Raw genomic sequence first — 21,230 nt, forward strand, 5'->3', positions numbered from 1 at the left:
TACTTTCCTCTGGAAACTGCTCACTGACAGGAGTATTTTGAGAAACATTTACTGTACGTGAACTGATGGAAATCTCACACTCAACATAAAAGGTTCTCACTTGGTATTAAACTATTGTGTATACTTAAACATTAAATAAATAAACATTTTCAAGAAGTAGTACAGATTCTGGATTTCGCTCTACAGTACAGCTGGCACTTTGACCCATGAGAATTAATCATAATAAATAAAGTGGAATTTTCTTACGGTCTTGATGAAGGCCCACTGCTCTGAGATCCTGACGCGAGTTTTTGTAAAGTTCTTTCCAAGTATCAAAACATTCTGAGTGCAATTTAGGCATGTCTGGTCTGGCCACTGTGACTCACGATTACCAGTAAGCAGCCTCTCCATTTCCTGCGTTGAGGTCCACATGGATTTCACAATCATTATGAGCTCAAACAGCAAATGGATTTTTCAAGCATGCATCATTGGCTACTTTTGAAGGGAGTGTTGCTTCAGGGAGTAACTTGACACTAACTTTTTTTTTTTGATTGTTAGCCCTTATAGCCTTCAATTTAAATGAATTCCCTGTGTAAGATCCACAACAACCAGTCAGACTTGCTCATGTGAGTATTTGAAATCATCTTTATAAAAATGCCTTGGTAATATGCTTTTCAATGAAGTAAATATTTTACACTGAACAAATGGATGTTTTTTTAAAATGTTTTTTCTATGATGAAACCGGTAAATCCATCAAGACTTGCCAACAAGTTTACCTTAAAGGATTAGCAACAACTGATTGAAAGGAGGATTATAATGGTCGCATGGTTATTACTGGTCTCACTGGCCATTTGCACACAAGATGCAAATGGCCAAGAAAATGGTGAGTATGTCATCCTTTAACTTCTGATAGCCTGCAGGTATAAAGAGTGCTATTTATAGCTGTAAAGAATACTATACTGTATTAATAGCATAAGAATGTTGCCCTATTTTCAAGTGAATTTATAATGCTATAATCTATAATTACTTTGTATTTGAAATAAGATAATTGTGTCTTTACTTGTTTACATTCACTGTACATATGCAGCCTATTGACTAATAATATTTAGAATTACAGTAGAAAAAACAATTTTTGGTTTTCACAGTGCTTTTAAAATTGTTTTCTTGTACTGACATGCTATTGGCAATATGAATAGATATAGTATATATTAGACTGCTTAATTTGCACTAGCATGCAGTGTTGGGTGGAGGTGCAGTCATAGACCACCTCAGCCAAAACTTTAATATATGCAAAGATCAAGGCAGTAGCCAGGAATTCATTTCTGAGGGTCCGAGGGAGGTGGACAAAATGTCTTCAAGATCATCTAAGGTCCACTAGATTTAGTAGATCTGTGTGTTTTTTCTTCCTTACTTTTCTTGAATATAGGGCAGATTATTTGTCCTCATCTTGAGTCTCAGGAATGCAGATCAGAGGGCTGGGTCTTGGGGAAAGACTGTATGATTATACTTCCCTTCAGGTTTTGCCTCTGACACTCATAACAGAGGGCCCTGAGCATACAACAAGACTAAAGCCTGTTTCACACTACCGCGTGGCAACCACCCTGACAACCGCCAACCTGCAAGAGCGTTCCCCTAAAAAAGCAAAGTGTTTTTAAAAGGTGCTTTAAAAACGCAGGCAGGTGCTTTGGTGAATGTCATAGCGTTGGTACAACCCACCCAAAAGTCACAGCACATACGCTAGCTTGCAAATCACATCGAAAACCACGCATTTGCCATAGTAGTAGCTGTGCAAGCTGGCTTGGCACCGTGTAAATAATTCCCCAAGAAAATAAGCGTTATTGGTTCCACAATGTGATGTGCAAGTAGAATATATTGTTTAAAAACAAAACAAAACACACTGTCGTACGATGGTGTGGTATGTGGACCCAAATGCAGATGACCTGGAAGCGCTATGAGGGTGAAGCAGCCGGATGGGTGATGAGGTTTATAGACAGGTAAGGCAGACAGACCGGCAGGCAGACAGGCAACAAACAGGTAACAGGCAAATGGGCAGATACAGGTCCAGGTACAAGAATAAATGTCGTAAACGTCACGCCCTGCTAGATTGAACTAATCAAATCAAAATGCATTGAATTTATGTGTTAATGAAATAATGTTATAACCCACTATATTGTGTATATCATCTAAAGTTCCTTATAAGTAGCTAGTGCCGTGTTGTACAACTCTGTGTATTCAGATTATTATCAGCTCCACCATCGCTTTTCTTTCTGACCCGCAATGCTTGCTTTCTTCTATTTCAGCGATGCTTGCAGCGGGCAGGCAGGTGGGCAGGCAGGCAGGTGGGCAGGCAGGCAGGTGGGCAGGCAGGTGGGCAGGCAGGCAGGTGGGCAGGCAGGTGGGCAGGCAGGCAGGCAGGCAGGCAGGCAGGCGGGCAGGCAGGCGGGCGGGCAGGCAGGCGGGCAGGCAGGCAGGCAGGCAGGCAGGCAGGTGGGCAGGCAGGCAGGCAGGCAGGCGGGCGGGCAGGCAGGCGGGCAGGCAGGCAGGCAGGCAGGCGGGCGGGCAGGCGGGCGGGCAGGCAGGCGGGCGGGCAGGCAGGCGGGCAGGCAGGCGGGCAGGCAGGCGGGCAGGCAGGCAGGCAGGCAGGCAGGCGGGCAGGCAGGCAGGCAGGCGGGCGGGCGGGCGGGCAGGCAGGCAGGCAGGCGTGCAGGCAGGCAGGTGGGCAGGCAGGTGGGCAGGCAGGTGGGCAGGCAGGTGGGCAGGCAGGCAGGCAGGCAGGCAGGCGGGCAGGCAGGCAGGCAGGCAGGCGGGCAGGCAGTTTAGTCTTCACTGATTGGTTACAGAAACTTTAAACGTATTGGCTATGCAAAACAGAATTAGGGGCTCATTATCCTATGGAAAGACGGCGTTAAAAGCTGCGTTCTGAATGCTGTCAAATTCGTCATAATATACGTCATAAAAATTTCTGAAACGCCGTAAATAACGTTTTTAAGGGTTTTGCACATTATTTCTGCCCGTAGATGGAGGCGTAAAAAAGTTGCGTTTTGATGGATATTACAACGTAAATAGGAGTGTGCTGTTGTAAAGTGTGTGTAAATAGAGGAGAATTATGGCACTAATGGCTTTCCATAGCCTATCAAGACAGGACGAGTGTGCATGTAGACAGACAGACAGGTGAAACTGAAATTGAACTTTTATCTAATAATAATATAATAATAATTATTGGGTATAATTCAGTGTATTTTTCAGGTTTATAAGTGAAGTGTATGGAACTAAACTGCAGACTGGAGTCTCTGCTAACAGTGAGAAGCAGGGTGACAGCTTTGTCACATGAATGGATCCAATGTGGGTCAAACGCATGAGCAGAGCTGCATCATACACACGCCTGTTGTCTGAAAGGGGTATATTGGGAATATAGGTACTTAACAAATTTCACTTGATAATGGTGCTAGATACCAAAGATATTACAATTCATCCTGAGGAGAACATGAATGACTGTACCAAATTCCATGGCAATCCATAATGTAGCCGAGATATTTCACTCTGACCCACTTGCTGGTGGTACTAGAGGGAAAGTCAGGGGAACATACGGTCATTAGGGTTCATCCTCTGGGGACCATATCTGTACCAGATTTCATGGCAATCCATCCAGTAGTTGTTGAGATATTTCAGTCTGGACCAAAGTGGTGGACCGACATTGCCATCCACAGAGCCATGCCACTAGTTTGCCTACAAGTCACAAATCAGTGACTGTTTTTGTTATCTGCTCAGCAACAGAATTAGCAATGGCCTGGTTCAACATCTACAAAAGACAGAAAGTCTTCTGATTACACACTGGCCCTTATCTTGCTTTTTATCCACATGACTAATGCAGATAGACAGTTTGCAGAGCAATCTTTCATTTCATAATTAATTAAGTGCTTCACCAGTACTTTCTTGTCAGCGAATCCACTGTTATGGGCTCGTTCTACAAGGTCAAGTTGTCCTGAATTCTCATTCCTTCTGTGAGTAATTTCTTCGTGGCCGTAAACTTATGGTTTCTGTTATAGATTTTTTTTAAACAAACAAAAAAAAACATGCAGAGGGTGGACCCTGACCAGGGTACTAAGCCTCTGTAAACCCAGAGAACATAAAGGGACAATTAACAAAAGTTGAATTTGTGTTAAGTGATTTTGAGTAGTAAGATCACTGGATCCAATGACTCTGAATTAGTGAGCTACTGTACTCTGTGGGTTCATATAGTTTCTATTAGAGACACTGTATTCCATTCAGATGGGTTTTATAAGAATGCGGGGCATCCACAGGGCCGGCCTAAGGCTCTCTGGGGCCCTGGACAAAATTTGATCGCTTCCAGCCCCCCGTGCCCCCACCTCCAAAAAAGTGTCTCATAACTTGTGCTTTGGGCAGTCACACAAAAGTCTAGTCACAAATGTAAAAACATAAGTGGGACCAGGAATTTTTTATTATTTAACGTTTCTACATTTTCTTTAGTTTCACCCCAAAAATGAAAATAAATAAAACGTGTAAATATTCAAAACAACAATAAACTATTATTTAAAGCAACAAAGTAAATGAAAATGGTAAAACCGTATCAGTAACACTGGACTTAAATTCCCATATAGCATTTAAAACCAATATATAAATGCTTTAATTGTTTACACTTTATTAAAGTTGTAAGCAGATATAAGGTCATTTTAAGTCTTTATTAATGTATTTATCAACAACTATAACTTCTCCCATGAAGAAGTTAATGTCCACTTACTAGATTTCTTCCAGAGCTTTCAGCCACATCATCATCAGTGTTTGCAGTGAAGAAATGGCATTTGTAAATTAAAAAATACTCAATTAATAAATACAATTAACCAATATAGTTGAAACGATACATATATTTGATACTTTTTCATATTCGATATGAAATATGATAACACGTTTACATAATTATAGCTCTTTTATATTGTCAGTTATTCATTATCAGTTTATACACTAGTTACTGATGCTTCACAACAGTTGTTATTGTTGCCTAATACTTTAACAAACACTTAAAATGTCTTCATATCTGCTTACAAAGACTTTACAGTATGTTATAGTGTGTTATAAGCCATTTATTAACTGTTTATACAAATGCTAAATTTGGAGGGTCAAAATAAAGTGTTAACAGAAAGGGTACAGACCTTGTGAGTCGTTTAACAAGCGAACAACAGGACTGATGATTATGATGAAAAAAAAGTACAGATGTGAATAACATTCAAATGTTTGAAGTATTTTTTTAAATATATTTTTTTATGAAATAAGGCCAAATAATGTCCAAGTAAAGCCACTAGGACTGCTGTCATGTTGTCCCATAGCTGCTGATGTCCACTATTGTTTGTCTCTTCGCTGTTCGGGATAAGGAAAGTCCTTTAAAATGTCCTAGGATCCTTTTCCTCAGGTGTCTTGCATTGTGGACCTCAGAATCTGACACTTACCAGCTCTGACCAGATGATCCTGTTAACATGGGAAGACGACCCTTCGTGCTCTGCAGTACATGACGTGCTGATCTATGAGCTGGAGGTTCTCATAGCAGACAAGCAAGCACATTATGTAAGAGTTCATTTGTATTACACCAATGTTAGCGACTTCCATAACAATAACCTCAGCTTCTGGAATAGCCAAATGAACTTACCTCTAATTTGGTTGTGAAAATATTTTAGGAGGAAGTTACTGTGACGCCTGACCAGATAGGATCTACTCACTCCTGGAACTGGACGTCCCATTTGGCATTGGAGTGCGCTTCCCATTCAGTCAGGCTCAGTTCCCGATACAAAAACCATACAAGCCCATGGAAACAAGAACAGAGTCTTCCTGGTTTGTATTACTCTTATTTAACTTCATATTTTGATCATCAAAAAAATTCAAGCTAACATTCTTACACATTTGACAGTTATGGTACTCCTTCAGATGCTAATTATGTATTTTATTATTATTATACTTTTGCAGGGATAGAAAACCTAAAAGACCTAGAGGTTTTTCCACGGGACAAACTGTTTAAAGTTGGCAGCAATGTCACCTTCTGCTGCGTTCTGCCGGTGGGGCAATTATTTTCCAAAATGTATCTGACTGGGTATGAGGGTGGTTATATGAACACTACCCAGATCAGCAATCAGACATATGCCTTGACTGTCCACCTGAACCGGGCATCAAAAGAGAGTTGCACTGATGTAAAATGTCAAGCACACAAAGCTGACAACGGGGCTTGTGCTTATATCGGATGTAAGTATGACCTTTTTGCTTATTTTAGAGTCTTAAATACGTCTTGTTAATAAATGCTGGCTGTTCCCTTTTTTTGATACTTGACATGACTCAGACCCACCTGGTGATGAGGCTCTTTGGTGTGAAACCCGAGATCTGGAATCAGTCGAATGCCACTGGACAGTAGGAAGAATGACACACCTATCCAAGAGTCCAACAGTTTATCGGCTACTTGGAAGGTAAAATAAAACGATACCTGATGTAGCCTCAGGTTGGAGTATGGAAGCAAAAAAGGCTGCAAGGATTTGAATCTTATAAGCAACAATAAATAACTGTGAAATTTCAATACCTCTAAATAAAAAAGAATACTTCTTCGATTTAGCATCGCACTCCGAACACATTGTCAGACTCATGATGGACAGTTCAATCTGAGGTTCATGTGTGTTATGCTAGTAGCTGCTAATGTAGCCTGGAGCCTCCAGCCTCAAGCAGAGATGAGCAGCTCCACGCCCCCAGACTTGTTTCATTTTCAGACTTGTAGTCTTCGGCCCCAACTGACGCTGACTCAAGTGACATCACTTGAGGACATTTATCAGACTTCACACAGCTCCGTCTGAGACACTGATGGCTTTATACAACTTGTTTCACATAAGCAGTAGAACTCCCCAACACCTGGAAACACACTTTGATGTATAAAATTGCTGGAGTTCTCCTTAAATGTTGGTAATTATATACCACAGAATATAAAGCATTATAAATATACAGTATATATACAGAATATAAATATTTTACTTTGAAAACCATCAGAATTTAAGTGGTTTGAACGGCCTGCTTTTAAATTTCCAGGTATTTTATATTTATATAGATTTGTGCAATTTCAAATGTAAGGTTTTTTTCAGGGTTTACAAATTCAGATAAAAAAAGTGTCCAATATGTCATCAGTGCTGCAGGTATTTGGTCAGAAACCAAAATATTGGACAAAATTCAATTTTGACCTGATGGTGGTGCTGGATGAAAAGTCAGAGGATCACCAGAATTATTACAGTTCATCCTGAGGGGAGCATGATCCTCTGTGCAATATTTCATGGCAAAACATCCATTAGTTGTCTGGACCAAAGTGGTGGACAGTCTAACAGACAGACTGGCCAACACTGCCATGCCTAGAGCCATGACTAAAAACTGTATCCAAGTTGCTCAGATTCAGTTTTCTTTCTTTCTCAGATTGATTTGCTGTGAGTTGCTGAGTTTTGGAGATATCGGCCGTAGAGATGTCTGCCTTTTCTGAATATAACGGGACTATATGGCCCTCGGCTTGTGCTGCTCAAAGCGCCAAAAAAAAAAATACATTTGAAAAACTCAACTGTATTTTCAGGAATCTTGACCCAGTTATGTAGTTCCTACATGAAACTGCTCACAACAAATCTATGGATAAATGTACTTTTCTGGCGCTTTGAGCAGCACAAGCCGAGTGCCATCTTGTCCCATTATATTAAAAAAATGTCTCCAAAACTCGGCGACTCACACCAAAACAATCTCTACATGGATAAACAGCGCTACAGGTGAGAGGAGAAATATGTATTTTTGATTTGGGGGTGAACTGTCCCTTTAAACAAGGATTAGCTATCAAGCCTCAACGAAACTGATCACATGATCCAAGAAAGAGAAGTTCTGATGAGTGACTGCACACCTGGGACACATTCATTTTCTATCAGAATTATTAAGCTAGATTGTAAACGTACGTGAAATTACCTTCTGTAAATGTTAAACAGGGGATTTCAAATCACATAAATTCAGACAGATGCTTTTCAAAGTAAAATATGTCAACGGTATAATTTCAGTGGTATTTAGATTTTAACATCCAGCAACAAGTATTCATGGTAATTTAGTTTAATAATTAGGTATTCAGTTGCTTACAAATTTCAAATTTATGGCGTTTCTTTGCTTTCATTTTGGAGGTGTAGTCCTGGTTACCTGTATTTTTATGTTGTGGGAAAGAATCAAGCAATTTATATCAAACTAAACGTTAGATTCTGTTGGCATTTGTATTTCAGTCAGTGTGCAAATGAGTTTACGGGGAAATGTTCTCAAAAAGTGCAAGTGGATGTTGGTGAGAAAAACTGGACGTTAACAGCAGAAAATCAGCTCGGGAAGGTGGAGCTCCAAGACAGTGCAGACCTGACTAAAAGAGGTAGACTTCTATAAACATGTGCGTGGTAAAATGCTTATTTGGCTAATGACATGTCTTTTTAATCATTAAATTCAACTAATTGTTGTTTGTCTTTTCTTTCAGTGCACATGTTTGCTCCAACAGGAGTGACAGCTTCGACTGTGAATGCCAGAAATGTCAGCCTGAACTGGAAGTGGACGGTGCAACAGTACAATAATCTCAATATAACATGCCAAGTAAACATTAGCCATGGTGAAACTAATACCATAGTGAGTTGACAAAAAAGGAGGGTGAGATATTGGCAAGGTTTTCAAAGTAAGATCCTTTTCTAAATGACACTAACATCATTCGTATGTCATCATATGTAAAGTATCAACCCGTTTTCATTCTCAGGCTTTCAGATAGTGACGTTTTGTCACGCCCCTCGGCGTTGTATACAGGCGCACATGGTGCCCTGTAGCAGCAGTGGAAACTGCTTGGTTAGGTAGTAGGAAGTCACGTGACGTAAGTGACGTAAGTGACGTAAGTGACGTAAGTCACACGTTGGTTAGGTTTAGGCCGCCAAAACGTAGCAAAACCTTTATTTAAACAGAAATGGTGGTGTGTTGAACCCTGCTGTGTACGCAAGCGCACTGCACTGCAGTGCCTTTTTAATACTGCAGGGACTGTATACATGTGGCTGCTGACTGGGTGACCTCTGACACACCCACCAAACGAGAGAAAACGTGCCTCGAAGCCTGTTGCACGCAGTTGCACACGGTTTTGAGGAAACATGGCGTTCAACCCGGAAACCGTAGCAAAATGGTGATTAAACATGCCCCATGTTACTTTTAATAACTCAACGTTAACTTTTGGTTTCACTTTTTCGGTTTTACTTAGTGTATTTAGTCCGGGGTTTTTGCTTTGTTCATTGTTGGGTCGTTGCCCTTGTCATGTGCATTTTGGTTGCGCTTTGTTCCCGTGTCACGTATCCTGGATTTTGTTCCCTGTAAGTTTTGTCGGACTGACTCCTTGTTTCCTTGGACCTTGCCTGCATTGTGGACTTTTGCATTTTGCCTGCTCCCTGTCGGATGGGTTTGCTTTTGGACTTCTCTGTTTTGACCGCTGCCTGCCGCGCCACTCCAGCCAAGCCAGAACCTCCACTCCCCGTCTCCGTCTCCGTCCCCGTCCCCGTCCCCGGAGCCTCGCCGCTCTGGAAGAGCTCCGATCCCCCAGTGTTTGCTTGCAGTTTATAATAAAAACGGTTGCTACCTCATCCACATACCACTTCACTTGTGTCCTGCGTTTGGGTTCTAAAATCGTGCACATAACAAAATTTGCTTTTAATTTTTTTATTTTCTCTTACTATGTTTATTGTTATGCACCAAAACACCAAGACAAATTCCTTATGTGAAAACCTGATTCTGATTCTTGCCCATATTGTGTTCACAGAGTGAAAACTTTGGAGTTGGCCTTAATTTTGCAGTTTTGAATGACTTGATACCAAATTGGACATATAATGTGAAAGTACGATGTGGAACAACGCAACATTTCTGGAAATGGAGTGACTGGAGCCCAAGTGTCAACTTCCACACAAGGGGTGATGGTAAGTATTGAAAAAAGCCAACAACAAACTTTTAACCAATTTGGGCCATTTAATGGATAGATACATTTTCTGGTCACTGACTGTCTAGCTGTCCCACAGTTCCAGATGCTCTTGATGTGTGGATGCAGATGAAGGATAACCAAATTATAATCATTTGGAAAGTAAGTCAGATGAGTTGATACCACTTTCTAATAAGCTGCTCTTTATAAAGCCTTTCTTAGTTGTAATTAATGGCTTTTTTATGGCTAGTAAATCATTCACTAATGCTTAATAGGGCAGTTCTAATGTAGGTTGCCAGGTTGTGAAAAATCTCTCCAGCTCTCTGTTTATCCTCCTCCAGCAGGACACTTGTCTTTTTAGCTCCTTAGTTCATCAGATAGACCTCTCCAATGGAGCGACTGACCTCTGACCTTCTGGAAAAGTGCTGCAGAGCATCTGGACCAAAATCCATTTATCAACAACTTATTGATATTTACAGTTAAAGATTTAATGGATTGCTGTAAAAACCCTTTACTATTAACACATTAATATTTATAATTTCAGACGACGAACTGACTTTTGCTGTTGACTTATTAGAAAGTGAGAAGCCTGGGCGGCCGGTAGCTCACCTGGTAGAGCGCATAGCACGTATCAAGGCTGAGGCCTCACCGCGGAGTCCCACCTCCGCTGCACGTCATCCCACCTCCGCTGCACGTCATCCCACCTCCGCTGCACGTCATCCCCTCTCTCCCCTCTCTCCCCTGCCTTTCCCGTCTCTCTTTGCTATCTCTATCAAAAATAAAGCCGACACAAATTGAGGAACCTGTAAGTCTTATTATTGAGGACTTGCTAACATTTATAACTGCAGACTTGATGGCTTGTTAGAAAGTGAGACACACGTTACCCTTAATTAATGACTGAATTAATAACTCACTAGTTTTTCCCATCGTGGCATCAGGTAATTAATGGCCTTAAACTAATCTGTAAGACATTGGTAAATGATTTATTAACTATTAATAAAGCTATTAGTTATAACTTATAAAGTCTTTATAAAGGGTGTCTTATTAGAAAGTGGTGTTGATGAGGGCATGATCTCCATACGTGTGCTTTGCCAGGTAAGCTAAAGTCCTGATGTCCTCTCTGCAGATGCCACTGGCCAACCAGAGTCATGGAAACATCATAGACTATGAAGTGACCTGGGCAAGGACCACAGAGAGAGAACAACCAACTGTAATCTCATTGGGTCCCAACAACCACAGTCATATCCTCAGTCAAGACTGTATATCGTGTATCGTCACAGTTACTGCTAGGAATACATACGGCAGCTCATCCCCGTCAGCCATCACCATCCCCAGCCTCACTCCAGGTATGAAGCTAACACAGCTGTGCATGTTACAGTGAGGGAATTCAGGCCCCAAACCTGCGCTGATCACCTTTGCTTCACCTGAAGCAAACCAGGTAGAGAGAATACCTCTTTTGGTGTATTTTGGTGCAAATGAATGGACACAATATTGGATTCTGGTTTACAGTTCTATTAATACATTCATGGACTTTAATCATAATAATAGCCACACGTGCGCTACCACCACAATCAAAGCTTGAGTTAACAGTAAAGATGCTATTTTTAGCCCCACTTTATCAGTAATGGGGCTAAAACATTTTTTGTAGTATACGAAAGGCCATGGGGTCAAAAGGGTTTATCCTCTGGGGGCCAAATTAAAGTTCACACTGAACAGAAATATGGCCATTAGTTCTAGAAGTATCAAATTTGTTTGATAGACAGACAGTTTTAGCCGTGATGCTAACCGAGGAAAACAGCCTTGTTAACAAAATGGCACAATATAGTGTACAACACAAAGTGTAGAGCTGGTTTGTCATGTCTAAAAATTAAAAAGAATCAATACAAGAACTTGCATACATATAAGCCGGGATCAAACCGCTGACCTTCCAAATGGTGGACAACCCGCTCTGCCACTAAGCCACAGCTGCCCCTGAAACAGAATACTTGCTGCAAAGTGGGATTTAAAAACTAAAATTCCAACATTTGCTCCTCACTGAATTGTCTGTGATGCTTTACAGTGATATACAAGAAAGTTTTTATCAAAGATGTTTATGGAATTATAGGATGCTCATATAGATATTGCTATCTTCTTAGCGACAAATACTTGCCACATTACCTGTAGCTATATGTTTAAGTCAAATCAAACTTCCAAAGAGTCTTCATTTTCAGACAGAACCAGAGAGAACACTTCTTGGATCAATGGCAGCAAGGGTAGCTTTGACCTGTCCTGGTCTGCCAGTCCTGCAGCCAGCTGTGGCTACATAGTGGACTGGCGTCCTACCTTAGAGCGTTGCAGTGTGGAGTGGCTGAAAGTTCCTCCCAGTGAAACTAATGCCCGTATATTTTCAAGTAAGTCTGATTCTTTGCTCACAAAACAGTTGCACCTATGTAACATTATATTTCCTTGTGTTACAATACATCTCTCTTGTCATTTCTCCACCCCAGAAAACTTCCGTGAGGGAGTGAGATACTCATTGTCCGTACACGCCTGCACCCAGGGAGCTCCAGTGCTACTAGAAAGACTAGAAGGCTATGCCAGCGAGAAAAGTAAGATTGAACTGTTTGACTTTCCTGTGGTGCACTGTTTGTTGGTTTCTATTTTATGGTACTTACACATTTATTAAGAAGTGTTTTCCCCAATGTTATGCTTTGCCAGGAATAGAGGACGGCCTGTTTAAATCATTAAAATGGAAACAGCGGTTTTCAGATGTTGAGGTATCCTGGGACCCTATATCTCTAAGAGAACAGACTGCTTTGATCCGAGGCTATGTTCTATATTGTTTGGACGACAACGGAAATATAGTCATCAATGTCAGCAAAGGTATTGTGACATCCAGTTATTTTCTGATGATAGGCCACAAATGCTCCTGTGAATGATATATACTCACTCTCACCTTCTGAACCTGCTAGCATACATACATAAAATCAGGACTTTAAAAAAGCAACACCTGCTGAAAGTGTGGTTTAACATCATCATCTTGCTGCAGTGCCGTAGAGGTGTACCTGAGGGTGTGTCAGTACACCCTGACATCACTGTTGGGTGCGTTTAAAGGTGCAACAGAGTGCCCAACCACACCAGTCACTGATGCTGGGTGTAGTCAGAGGTGCAAGACATGACACTTTCAACCACACTGCTTTTCATCCACGATAAAGCTGGGGTAGGCAGTTTTCTTTTCTTCTACACCTGCTCTTGGCTCTGTTTTCAGGCTTTAGAAAATCTAGCCAATGACGGGAGACTTTGGCCAATCACAGGTCATTTCAGAGAGAGGACATTCCTTCTGGCTGTTCTACAAATGCATATGCACGTGCACATCCCTTCAGATGGTGAAAGCCTGATTCAATGGTGGAAAATCCTGCAACTTGTGATAAATTTCCAATACTTTCCAAATTATATTTGGAGCCAGAAGTGACCATATTTGGATGAGAGGGTGGCGCTAGCTAGGTTAGCAAGGTGCATCTGTAATTCACGTTAACTGTGAGATTAATTGGGATGCTAAGTTTGGCTAGCGAAAAACAGGCTTAAAACAAAATGAGCAGCTGACTCCTTAGAGCATCTTTCAGTACAACCGAACGCTGAACAAGACATTTTTAGGTGACCAAAATGTTGCAATTAACTTTCATGAACTGAAAACACTGAAAGGGTCCAAGTTCTTATACGAAAACACGACAGCACCCAAAAACAAGTTCACGGCTATTTAAATGTCCACAGTGCCATGGATACGCAGCGCCTCGATCCTGACTGACGGGTCGATCCCAAGGTAGCCACGGCCTGAAGCTTACCTTTATCGTCTGTTTTACTGTAAATGGGACCATCATTTCCAAAATGAAGATCGTGCTGTATTGAAGAAGACGTGAAAGAAGCATCTGAGACCATGAACTCATTAGGAAACCGTTTACTAGGGTAATAAGTGAGCAGTAGGGTCATTTTCTCATAGACTTCTATACAATGGGACTTCTTTTTGCAGCGAGTGGAGTCGCCCCCTGCTGGCCTGAATAATTCAGCTGCCTCTGAAGCCTGAGGCGCTCTGCCCTGGGGCCACAGAGTGCTGAAGGGGCGAGAGGGATTGGGGTCTTGGCAAGGTCCTACAAGGCACGAGGATTCCCAGGGCAACCGACCCCTGCTGCCGTTCAATTTGTGGGTTTGGTGGGAGGGGCTGAGTGAAATGCGGCAGCAGAAAGAGAGGCGGAAGGTTTTGCACTGTGTATGTTCAAACTGCCTACCCCAGCTTTAAGTTACTCTTTAATATTAAAACGTGCAAATGGATAATTACAAATGTGTATCCAGATAAATGATGTTATTCAGGACACACAGAGCTGGACAGGAGTCCTGTAGCATATCAAGGATTATAGATATTTATTGTGTTACTCCCAGTGATGGAAGAGGTATTCAAATCCTTTACTTAAGTAGTAAATAGCACAGTCTAAAAATACAACATTACAAGTAAAAGTCCTGAATTAAAAATGTTTCTTAAGTAAAAGTACAGAAGTAATCAGCAAAAGTGGCAATGCTTAAGATTTCAGTCCTGGTTGATTTGGCGTCACCTGTAGTTACTGGTGCTCATAGTTTAATACTACAGGTCACATAATTCTGGGGGCAGCAAAACAAACTATTGCTGTTTTAATAAAGAAGTCAGGCAATAATTGGTCTTTTTCCATCATTCTGTGAGCAACCATGATGTGATGTTATGCTGCACACGGCGTGAGTCGAATGAAAATCTTGGTGAATGCCAATTTAAAGTATCGAAGGTAAAGGTACTCATTATGCAGATTGGCTCCTTTCAGAGTGTTATATTATCATTATTATTATTATTACTATTATAGTATATTATTCTGTTTTTATTACAAATGCATGGATTGTACTGTTGTAGTTCTTCAAAGTGGAGCCAAGTTTAGATATTTTATATGCTCCTGGGGAGATTAATAGTATAGTACCGCATCACATAATATCAGTGTATCATGTTTTTTTATGTAAAATCTTAATCTGAAAAGTAACTAGTAACTATGAGTGTCAAATAAATGTAGTGAAGTAAAAAGTACAAAATTTCCCTCTGAAATGTAGTGGAGTAGAAGTATGAAGTTGCATAAAATGGAAATGCTCAAGTAAAGTACAAGTACAACACTTGAGTAAACGTACTAGTTACTTCTGCTAAAGTCTACCCGCCACCAGGCAGGGACGTCACATCGCTTTGGTGCCATGGTGCCACCATGCTACCGTGTGGATGATGCATTACAACTGCAATATTTCTAGAACATGTTCGTGCTTCAGGAAAGGGGAGCAGGACTTAGTGACTTAGTTGACAAAAAAAGTATGATATAACCATCCCTAATAGGCTAAAATAAATAAATAAACAAATTAAAAGGCCATCAGATAAATAGTGCCACTGTTTCTGAAATGACTTAAAGCAGCATTGATTGATTGATTTTCAGCCTCTTGTGGACAGTGGAACAAGCTGTGAACACAACTGTGACATATTCTTACAAAGATAGTGTACATGTTAACAAATGCCTGTTTACACATTCAGGAGACACGGAGCAACTTTAGCATTTACACAATTTAGCCTTTGTGTGGAGCACATAAAGTTGTGTTCCTGGAAACCTGAAAAATGTAAGTCCAACTTTCCCACTCCTTTTAGCTCTGTTTTGGACTCCACCAAGCCCTGAGAAATATCTGGCTCTTTAGCTGCTAAATGCTCCACTATGTTCACTACCACTACCTGCCCTGCATCACTATGTGGTGCTGGGCAGGTAGTGTACTGTGGCTTGATCATAGCTTTATTTTTACTAAAAACAGCTGCCTCATATGGCTGGAAACAAAGGTGATGAGAACAGTGAGACTGAACGGAAACAGTAAAGTTGCGGGCTGTAAAACCGAAACAACGAGCTGAAAGTTCCTAGAAAAATCAGTTGAAGTAAGTGTACTGAGTCACTGGTGAAGTGCCATTGTCAGTTCAGCTGTGATATACAATGTGTTACTTCCTGGATGTAAGCTTACTGAAAGACCGCTAAAACCACACACACAAAACATGGTGAAAACATCCTGTTGCAGGTAGTCGCTGAGCTCACAACCTTAACGACAGTACTTATATTTTGTACTGAACTGACCAAAACAGTGAATCAGCAACAGACTAAACTCATTACTTAACTGAAGACAGTCAGACACAGTGCTGTAAGCTCACGGTATTATGAATGGTCATGCACTCGGTTACCAATATGCGTACTGAACTAAATGAAGCAATTCGAATCAGCAAAGTGAGTCATAATTTCCACTTCTAGTCTCAACAGAATCAGGGGGACTGTCGGAAAGACCGCAGCAGGAGTCGTTTCAGCAGGTTCCCCAAGTGAATATATGTTTATATTCAAGTGACAAAGCCCCAAAGCAGCTGTAGTAGTTCTGCCGGGAGCCAAAAGAGGAAACGGAGGTGATTTTGTTATAGAGCTTTTTTTTTATTATGCATTTCCACAGTCATTCCCTAACCTTAACCACGTGGTTATTATTGGAACCATGACGACGAAGGTTCCCTAACCTTAGCTAAGTAGTCATTTGAACCCAAACCATGATCTTTCCCAGTGTCACATCTTAAAATGGATTTATTTTCCAGCAGAGATTTTAACGATTTTGGAAGGCACTGATGACATCCTGCTGATGAACTTGGTTAACTTACTGGACAATAGTGTCTTCAGTCAGAGAACCAGGGTTACAGACAGGACCAATTACACATTCTCAATCTGTATACATTCACAGATGTTGAAAACATTTGCAAGTCAGTATGCACCTTTACAAACTTTATTGTTAATGTCTTGACTTTATTTTGGCAACACTCAACTTTATGTCCCCTTATTTAGCTTTTATAAGCAGTATATAAACATGTAATCAATGGTTTATAACACACTATGATGTAGTTGTAATCAGATGTAAGTGCTTAATTATGTATTTGTTAACAACTGTAACTCCTGCCAGCACCCATACGTGGAGGTTGCTGTTTAAACAGATAATGAATGACAATACAATAAAACACAGTTGTAATATTAAATGTGTCTTCAGAGGAGAAGTTAGAATTGTTGACAAATACTGTACATTATAAACCATTTATTAAATGTTTGTATACTGAGTATATAGTAAAAGTGTTTACTTAACGCACTCTCTAGTGTTAAACTGTGACCTTGAAGGTTCTTCAGGATGTTTATTAATAACGACAATCTCTTTCTCCTGGTTTAGACAATCCTGAGGCCACCAGCCTGACAGCAAGAAACCTTCAGATCAGTTCCTACACATTCACAGTGAAGGCACAGACAGCCGTTGGAGAATGTGGTACTGCATCCATTACTGCCACCTTGAATTCATTGAGTATGTTGCTTCTTTTCCCTTTCAGACCATAATTTCTGCTTGTGTAGAAATCCATTTTCTTTTTTAAAACAACGGAAACAAAATCAAATCATGCATTTGTTACTTTATTTGATTCACTCCTGTTGCTTGTCTGGGCTGTTTGTCTTAACTCACCAGCTGATAACTTGATCGAGGCAGTTATCATTTCCCTGGTCGTCGTTTTTTGTCTCCTTTCCTTCATCACTATGCTTTGCTACAGACACTGGACATGGTAAGCTAGTCAACACATTAGTTTTCTATGCAATTTGCTCAATTGTTGCGTCCGATGGTGCCATTTGAATGAGCGCATGTTGTTGCCATATCTTGTTGAGATTTATTTTCATACATTCTTACATCCAACAGTATCAAACAGAAGGTCTATCCTCCAATCCCAAAACCAGTGTTGACGGACAAGTGGCTGACATCACCGGTAGGTTCTCACAACCATGTCTTAAAGGGGCACTCCACTAATTTTACACATGAAGATCAGTTAACTTGTCACAAGGAGTATTACTCAAACTGTGAAAACAGTTGTACATTGTCTTCTGTGGCTCTGCGGGGAGCTTTTTTACAGTCTGAGGAAACAACCCTGATGATGTCAGAATGATGTCATCAGCGTTATCTCAGATTTGGCTTAAGACACGAAATTTTTTGACAGAAAGCCTGTGTAAGAAACTGAAGTTTGAAAGACGTGGGCATTTAAAAGGCAGTCACGGTCTAATGACAGATGCCACTGAGTGGCATTATGGGAGGTGTAGGATCCAGCATTTTTGGAGCTTGACCAATACTAGAGACTAAAAGTCAGGATATCTCTGCTTGTGATGCTTTGATTTTGACCATTCTTTTTAGCCATGCTAGCGGTGTGGCGCTCTTGATGGCAATGTTGGTCTGTTGGTCCAGACTGAAATATCTCAACAACCATTGGATGGATTGCCATGAGAGTGTAAAAACATTCATGGTCCTCAGAGGATAAATCCTAATGATTTTGGTGATCCCCTGTTTTTTCATCGAGAGCCACAATGAGGTTAACATTTGTGGTTTTGAGTAAAATGTCTCAACAACTGGATTCCATGAAATTTGGTTCACACACTCATGTTCCCCTCAGGATGAATTGTGATCATTTGTAATCCTCTGCCTGTTCATCTAGTGCCACCATCAAGTCAAAATTTGGTCTATGACCCGTTACCTGAATGCCATATACATCAGCTGTACTTAGCTGTAGTAGCTGTTTAGTGCTTATATCATGTTAAACTAAGATGGTGAACATGGTAAGCATTAACTGCTAAACATATTAGCATGTTAGCATTGCCATTGTGAGCATATTAGCATGCTAACATTAGCATTTGGCTCAAAACTCTGCTGTGGCTTAGCAGCTTCACAGTGCCGCTAGCCTGGCTGTAGACTCTCAGTCTTATCTTACTATGTCTCTTGAGAGTCCCCCAACTTTATGGCAGTGCAACACTAAATCGGTGGAATACCCCTTTAATATTTGGTGAAAATAAAGTTTAATTGTCCTACTATAGAACATCATTGGTTCACAGGTTATCAGCATTTTTGCACACCAAACTACTACCCATATTTTCTATGATATGACGTCATTCTGTCTGTTTTCCAGGGTGAACATAGTTGTCGTCCTTTTCGCGTGGATCAGTGTCACCACAGCGAGGTAGATATCATGGATGTTCCGGAGCTGCATTGTAACACAGTGAATGGTTATGTCAGCCAGGAGAACATGCCTTTTGTTTTTGCACAAACTCTAAAGGATTACTACAACCAGCCCCTGAAAAAGTGCACCCCACCACCCCTCACTTTACCCACTACAGCCATCCCATCTCAGTCAGGGTTACCAACTTCTCCATTCAGAATTGTATTTCCTAACCCGTCATACAACTTGATAATGCAGACTGGGGATCAGCAGTCCAACTCAGGTCCTAAGTTTCAGGAGGGAACACCTTTAGAGAGAAGCTCCGGTGGATACCAGCCTCAGAGTAACACAGAAACCTTCACTATAAACCGGACAGAACAGGATCCAGAGAGTCCTATGTCTTGTATTTCCACTTACATTTTGTTACCATAGTCACCTTTCGAATAGCTGCTGCATGCACAGCCTATATGGTACATTATAGGTGGCAAATATCATAATGCTGCAACAAAACAGAAATTTGTCATGAATTTCACTGAAACACATTTTTATTACGTATACCAATTTATACAATACAATGTTATTTTAAGCATATTTTTAGCCATGCTAGCTCTAGGGATGGCAGTGTCTGTCTGTCCACCACTTTGATCTAGATACTGAAATATCTTACCAACTACTGGGTGAATTGCTATGAAATTTATAACAGACTTTCAAGGCCCCTAGTGGATACATTTTAATGACTTGGTGAGCCTCTGACTTCTCATGTAGCGCCACCAGTAGTTACATTTTTGTCTAGACAACTATGGGATATAGATATAGATATACATAGGTCCTCGCTTTATTGGACTGCATATACTATCGCTCTGCTTATTTTTGGGTGTGTGTGTGTGGTCTATAGTGTGGACAAGCTTTTGTCTCAGTGTGTTAGTGGGTTTCAAAAACCCAGGGATGTGGTGTTCCTTCTGAGTGTTTCAGATACTCCAGCCACGTATGGAATTACAATGTTGCTTCGTTTGTACTTTTCTTCTCCGCCTGTTGTGGTGTTATTTATTGGTCTTACTGGATCTTTCTATTTTAACGAAGGCCCAGTTCTGGGGCCTTGTTGAGGTGTTTATGCTCGTTCTGTTTCGAATCTAAAGCAGGTTCAGTTGCCCCTTGACTTTGCTCCTCTGGATGTATATACCATCACCTGGATAACTGAGAATCTTCACAGGCATACTGTCAGACTCGTTGTTTCATGAATGATCACTGATAAAGTAACATACACTGCGAGTTATATTGTATAATAAAAACTTGACTGTAATGGTTTGGCTGAGGTTTTGCCAATGCAATATATATGTATAAATAAATTACAGGAATGCATTTAACTTGTGAACCACTGTGTGTACCACAAAATAAAATGGGAAAAACTCTGTCTTAATTTCTATTGACCACTCACCTACAGTAAGTATCAAATACAATGCAATCCTTCTGTAAAGCAAAATCCTAAATCCATGCCAATATCTAATAGCATGAATGAGGGACTACACCATCTAATAGCATGCTTTGAAAATCCATTTGCAGCTTGAGTTCGGTAATAATTGTGAAATCAATGTGGAGTTACATGCAGGGAATGCTTTTTCGTAATTGTGAGTCACAGTGGCCAGGTCAGACTTGCCTAACTTGCACTCAGAATACTGTAGTAGTTGGAAATGACCAATAGTGAAACTGAGATGCTGAAGTTAAAACATTGGTCAAAACCACATGACTTTATTTTAAATTCTAGATCCTAAAGTTTCCAAAGACAAAATATGTGGGGGAAATTATGCAGAAAACATGTAGAACATTGGTTACACTTTATTTGGATTGTCCGCCTAGAGACAGTTTAGAGAGTATTTGTAACATTTCAATAGCGTATTAGTTGTGACTCAACAATTCAGTTGTTTCACAAATAAAACCATTTTGTAGGTTTGGTTAGGTTTAGGCACAAAGAACATCTTGGTCAGGGTTTGTTCGTGAATTGTCACATATACTCTACTGATAATCTGTTAAACACCTACAGACAAAGCAAAACAGTTGAAATGTACAAATACTCTATAAACTATCTGTAGGCTGACTATTCAATTCAATTCTATTTATACAGCGGCAATTCAGAACAGCAGAAGTTATCTCATTGCACTTTTCCTATAGAGCAGGTCTAGACTGTACTCTTTATTATATTATTTACAGAGACCCAACAAATCCCACCAT

The 21,230-nt window shown here is 40.6% G+C and overlaps 1 protein-coding gene across 3 annotated transcripts; it reads left to right on the forward strand.

Moving 5' to 3' along the window:
- Window positions 1-468: 468 nt before the first annotated feature.
- Window positions 469-20,415, forward strand: LOC122865768 (leukemia inhibitory factor receptor-like). Of its 3 annotated transcripts, none has more exons than XM_044174618.1 (18): window positions 469-605; window positions 738-862; window positions 5,390-5,556; window positions 5,667-5,820; window positions 5,953-6,225; window positions 6,320-6,443; window positions 8,256-8,392; window positions 8,495-8,640; window positions 9,803-9,956; window positions 10,056-10,117; window positions 11,082-11,301; window positions 12,166-12,345; window positions 12,442-12,543; window positions 12,653-12,817; window positions 17,213-17,341; window positions 17,498-17,591; window positions 17,723-17,789; window positions 18,975-20,415. In XM_044174618.1, exons 2-18 carry the CDS (start codon window positions 796-798, stop codon window positions 19,434-19,436), a joined length of 2,703 nt encoding a protein of 900 aa, XP_044030553.1. In that variant the 5' UTR covers window positions 469-605; window positions 738-795; the 3' UTR covers window positions 19,437-20,415. The 3 variants fall into 3 exon arrangements, with proteins under 3 accessions (XP_044030553.1, XP_044030554.1, XP_044030555.1); XM_044174619.1 differs by having other exon boundaries at window positions 5,405-5,556; XM_044174620.1 differs by lacking the exon at window positions 738-862 and having other exon boundaries at window positions 477-605; window positions 5,405-5,556.
- Window positions 20,416-21,230: the final 815 nt, after the last annotated feature.

The sequence above is a fragment of the Siniperca chuatsi genome, linkage group LG18 (genome assembly GCF_020085105.1).
Source record: "Siniperca chuatsi isolate FFG_IHB_CAS linkage group LG18, ASM2008510v1, whole genome shotgun sequence".
Taxonomy (NCBI): Eukaryota; Metazoa; Chordata; class Actinopteri; order Centrarchiformes; family Sinipercidae; genus Siniperca; species Siniperca chuatsi.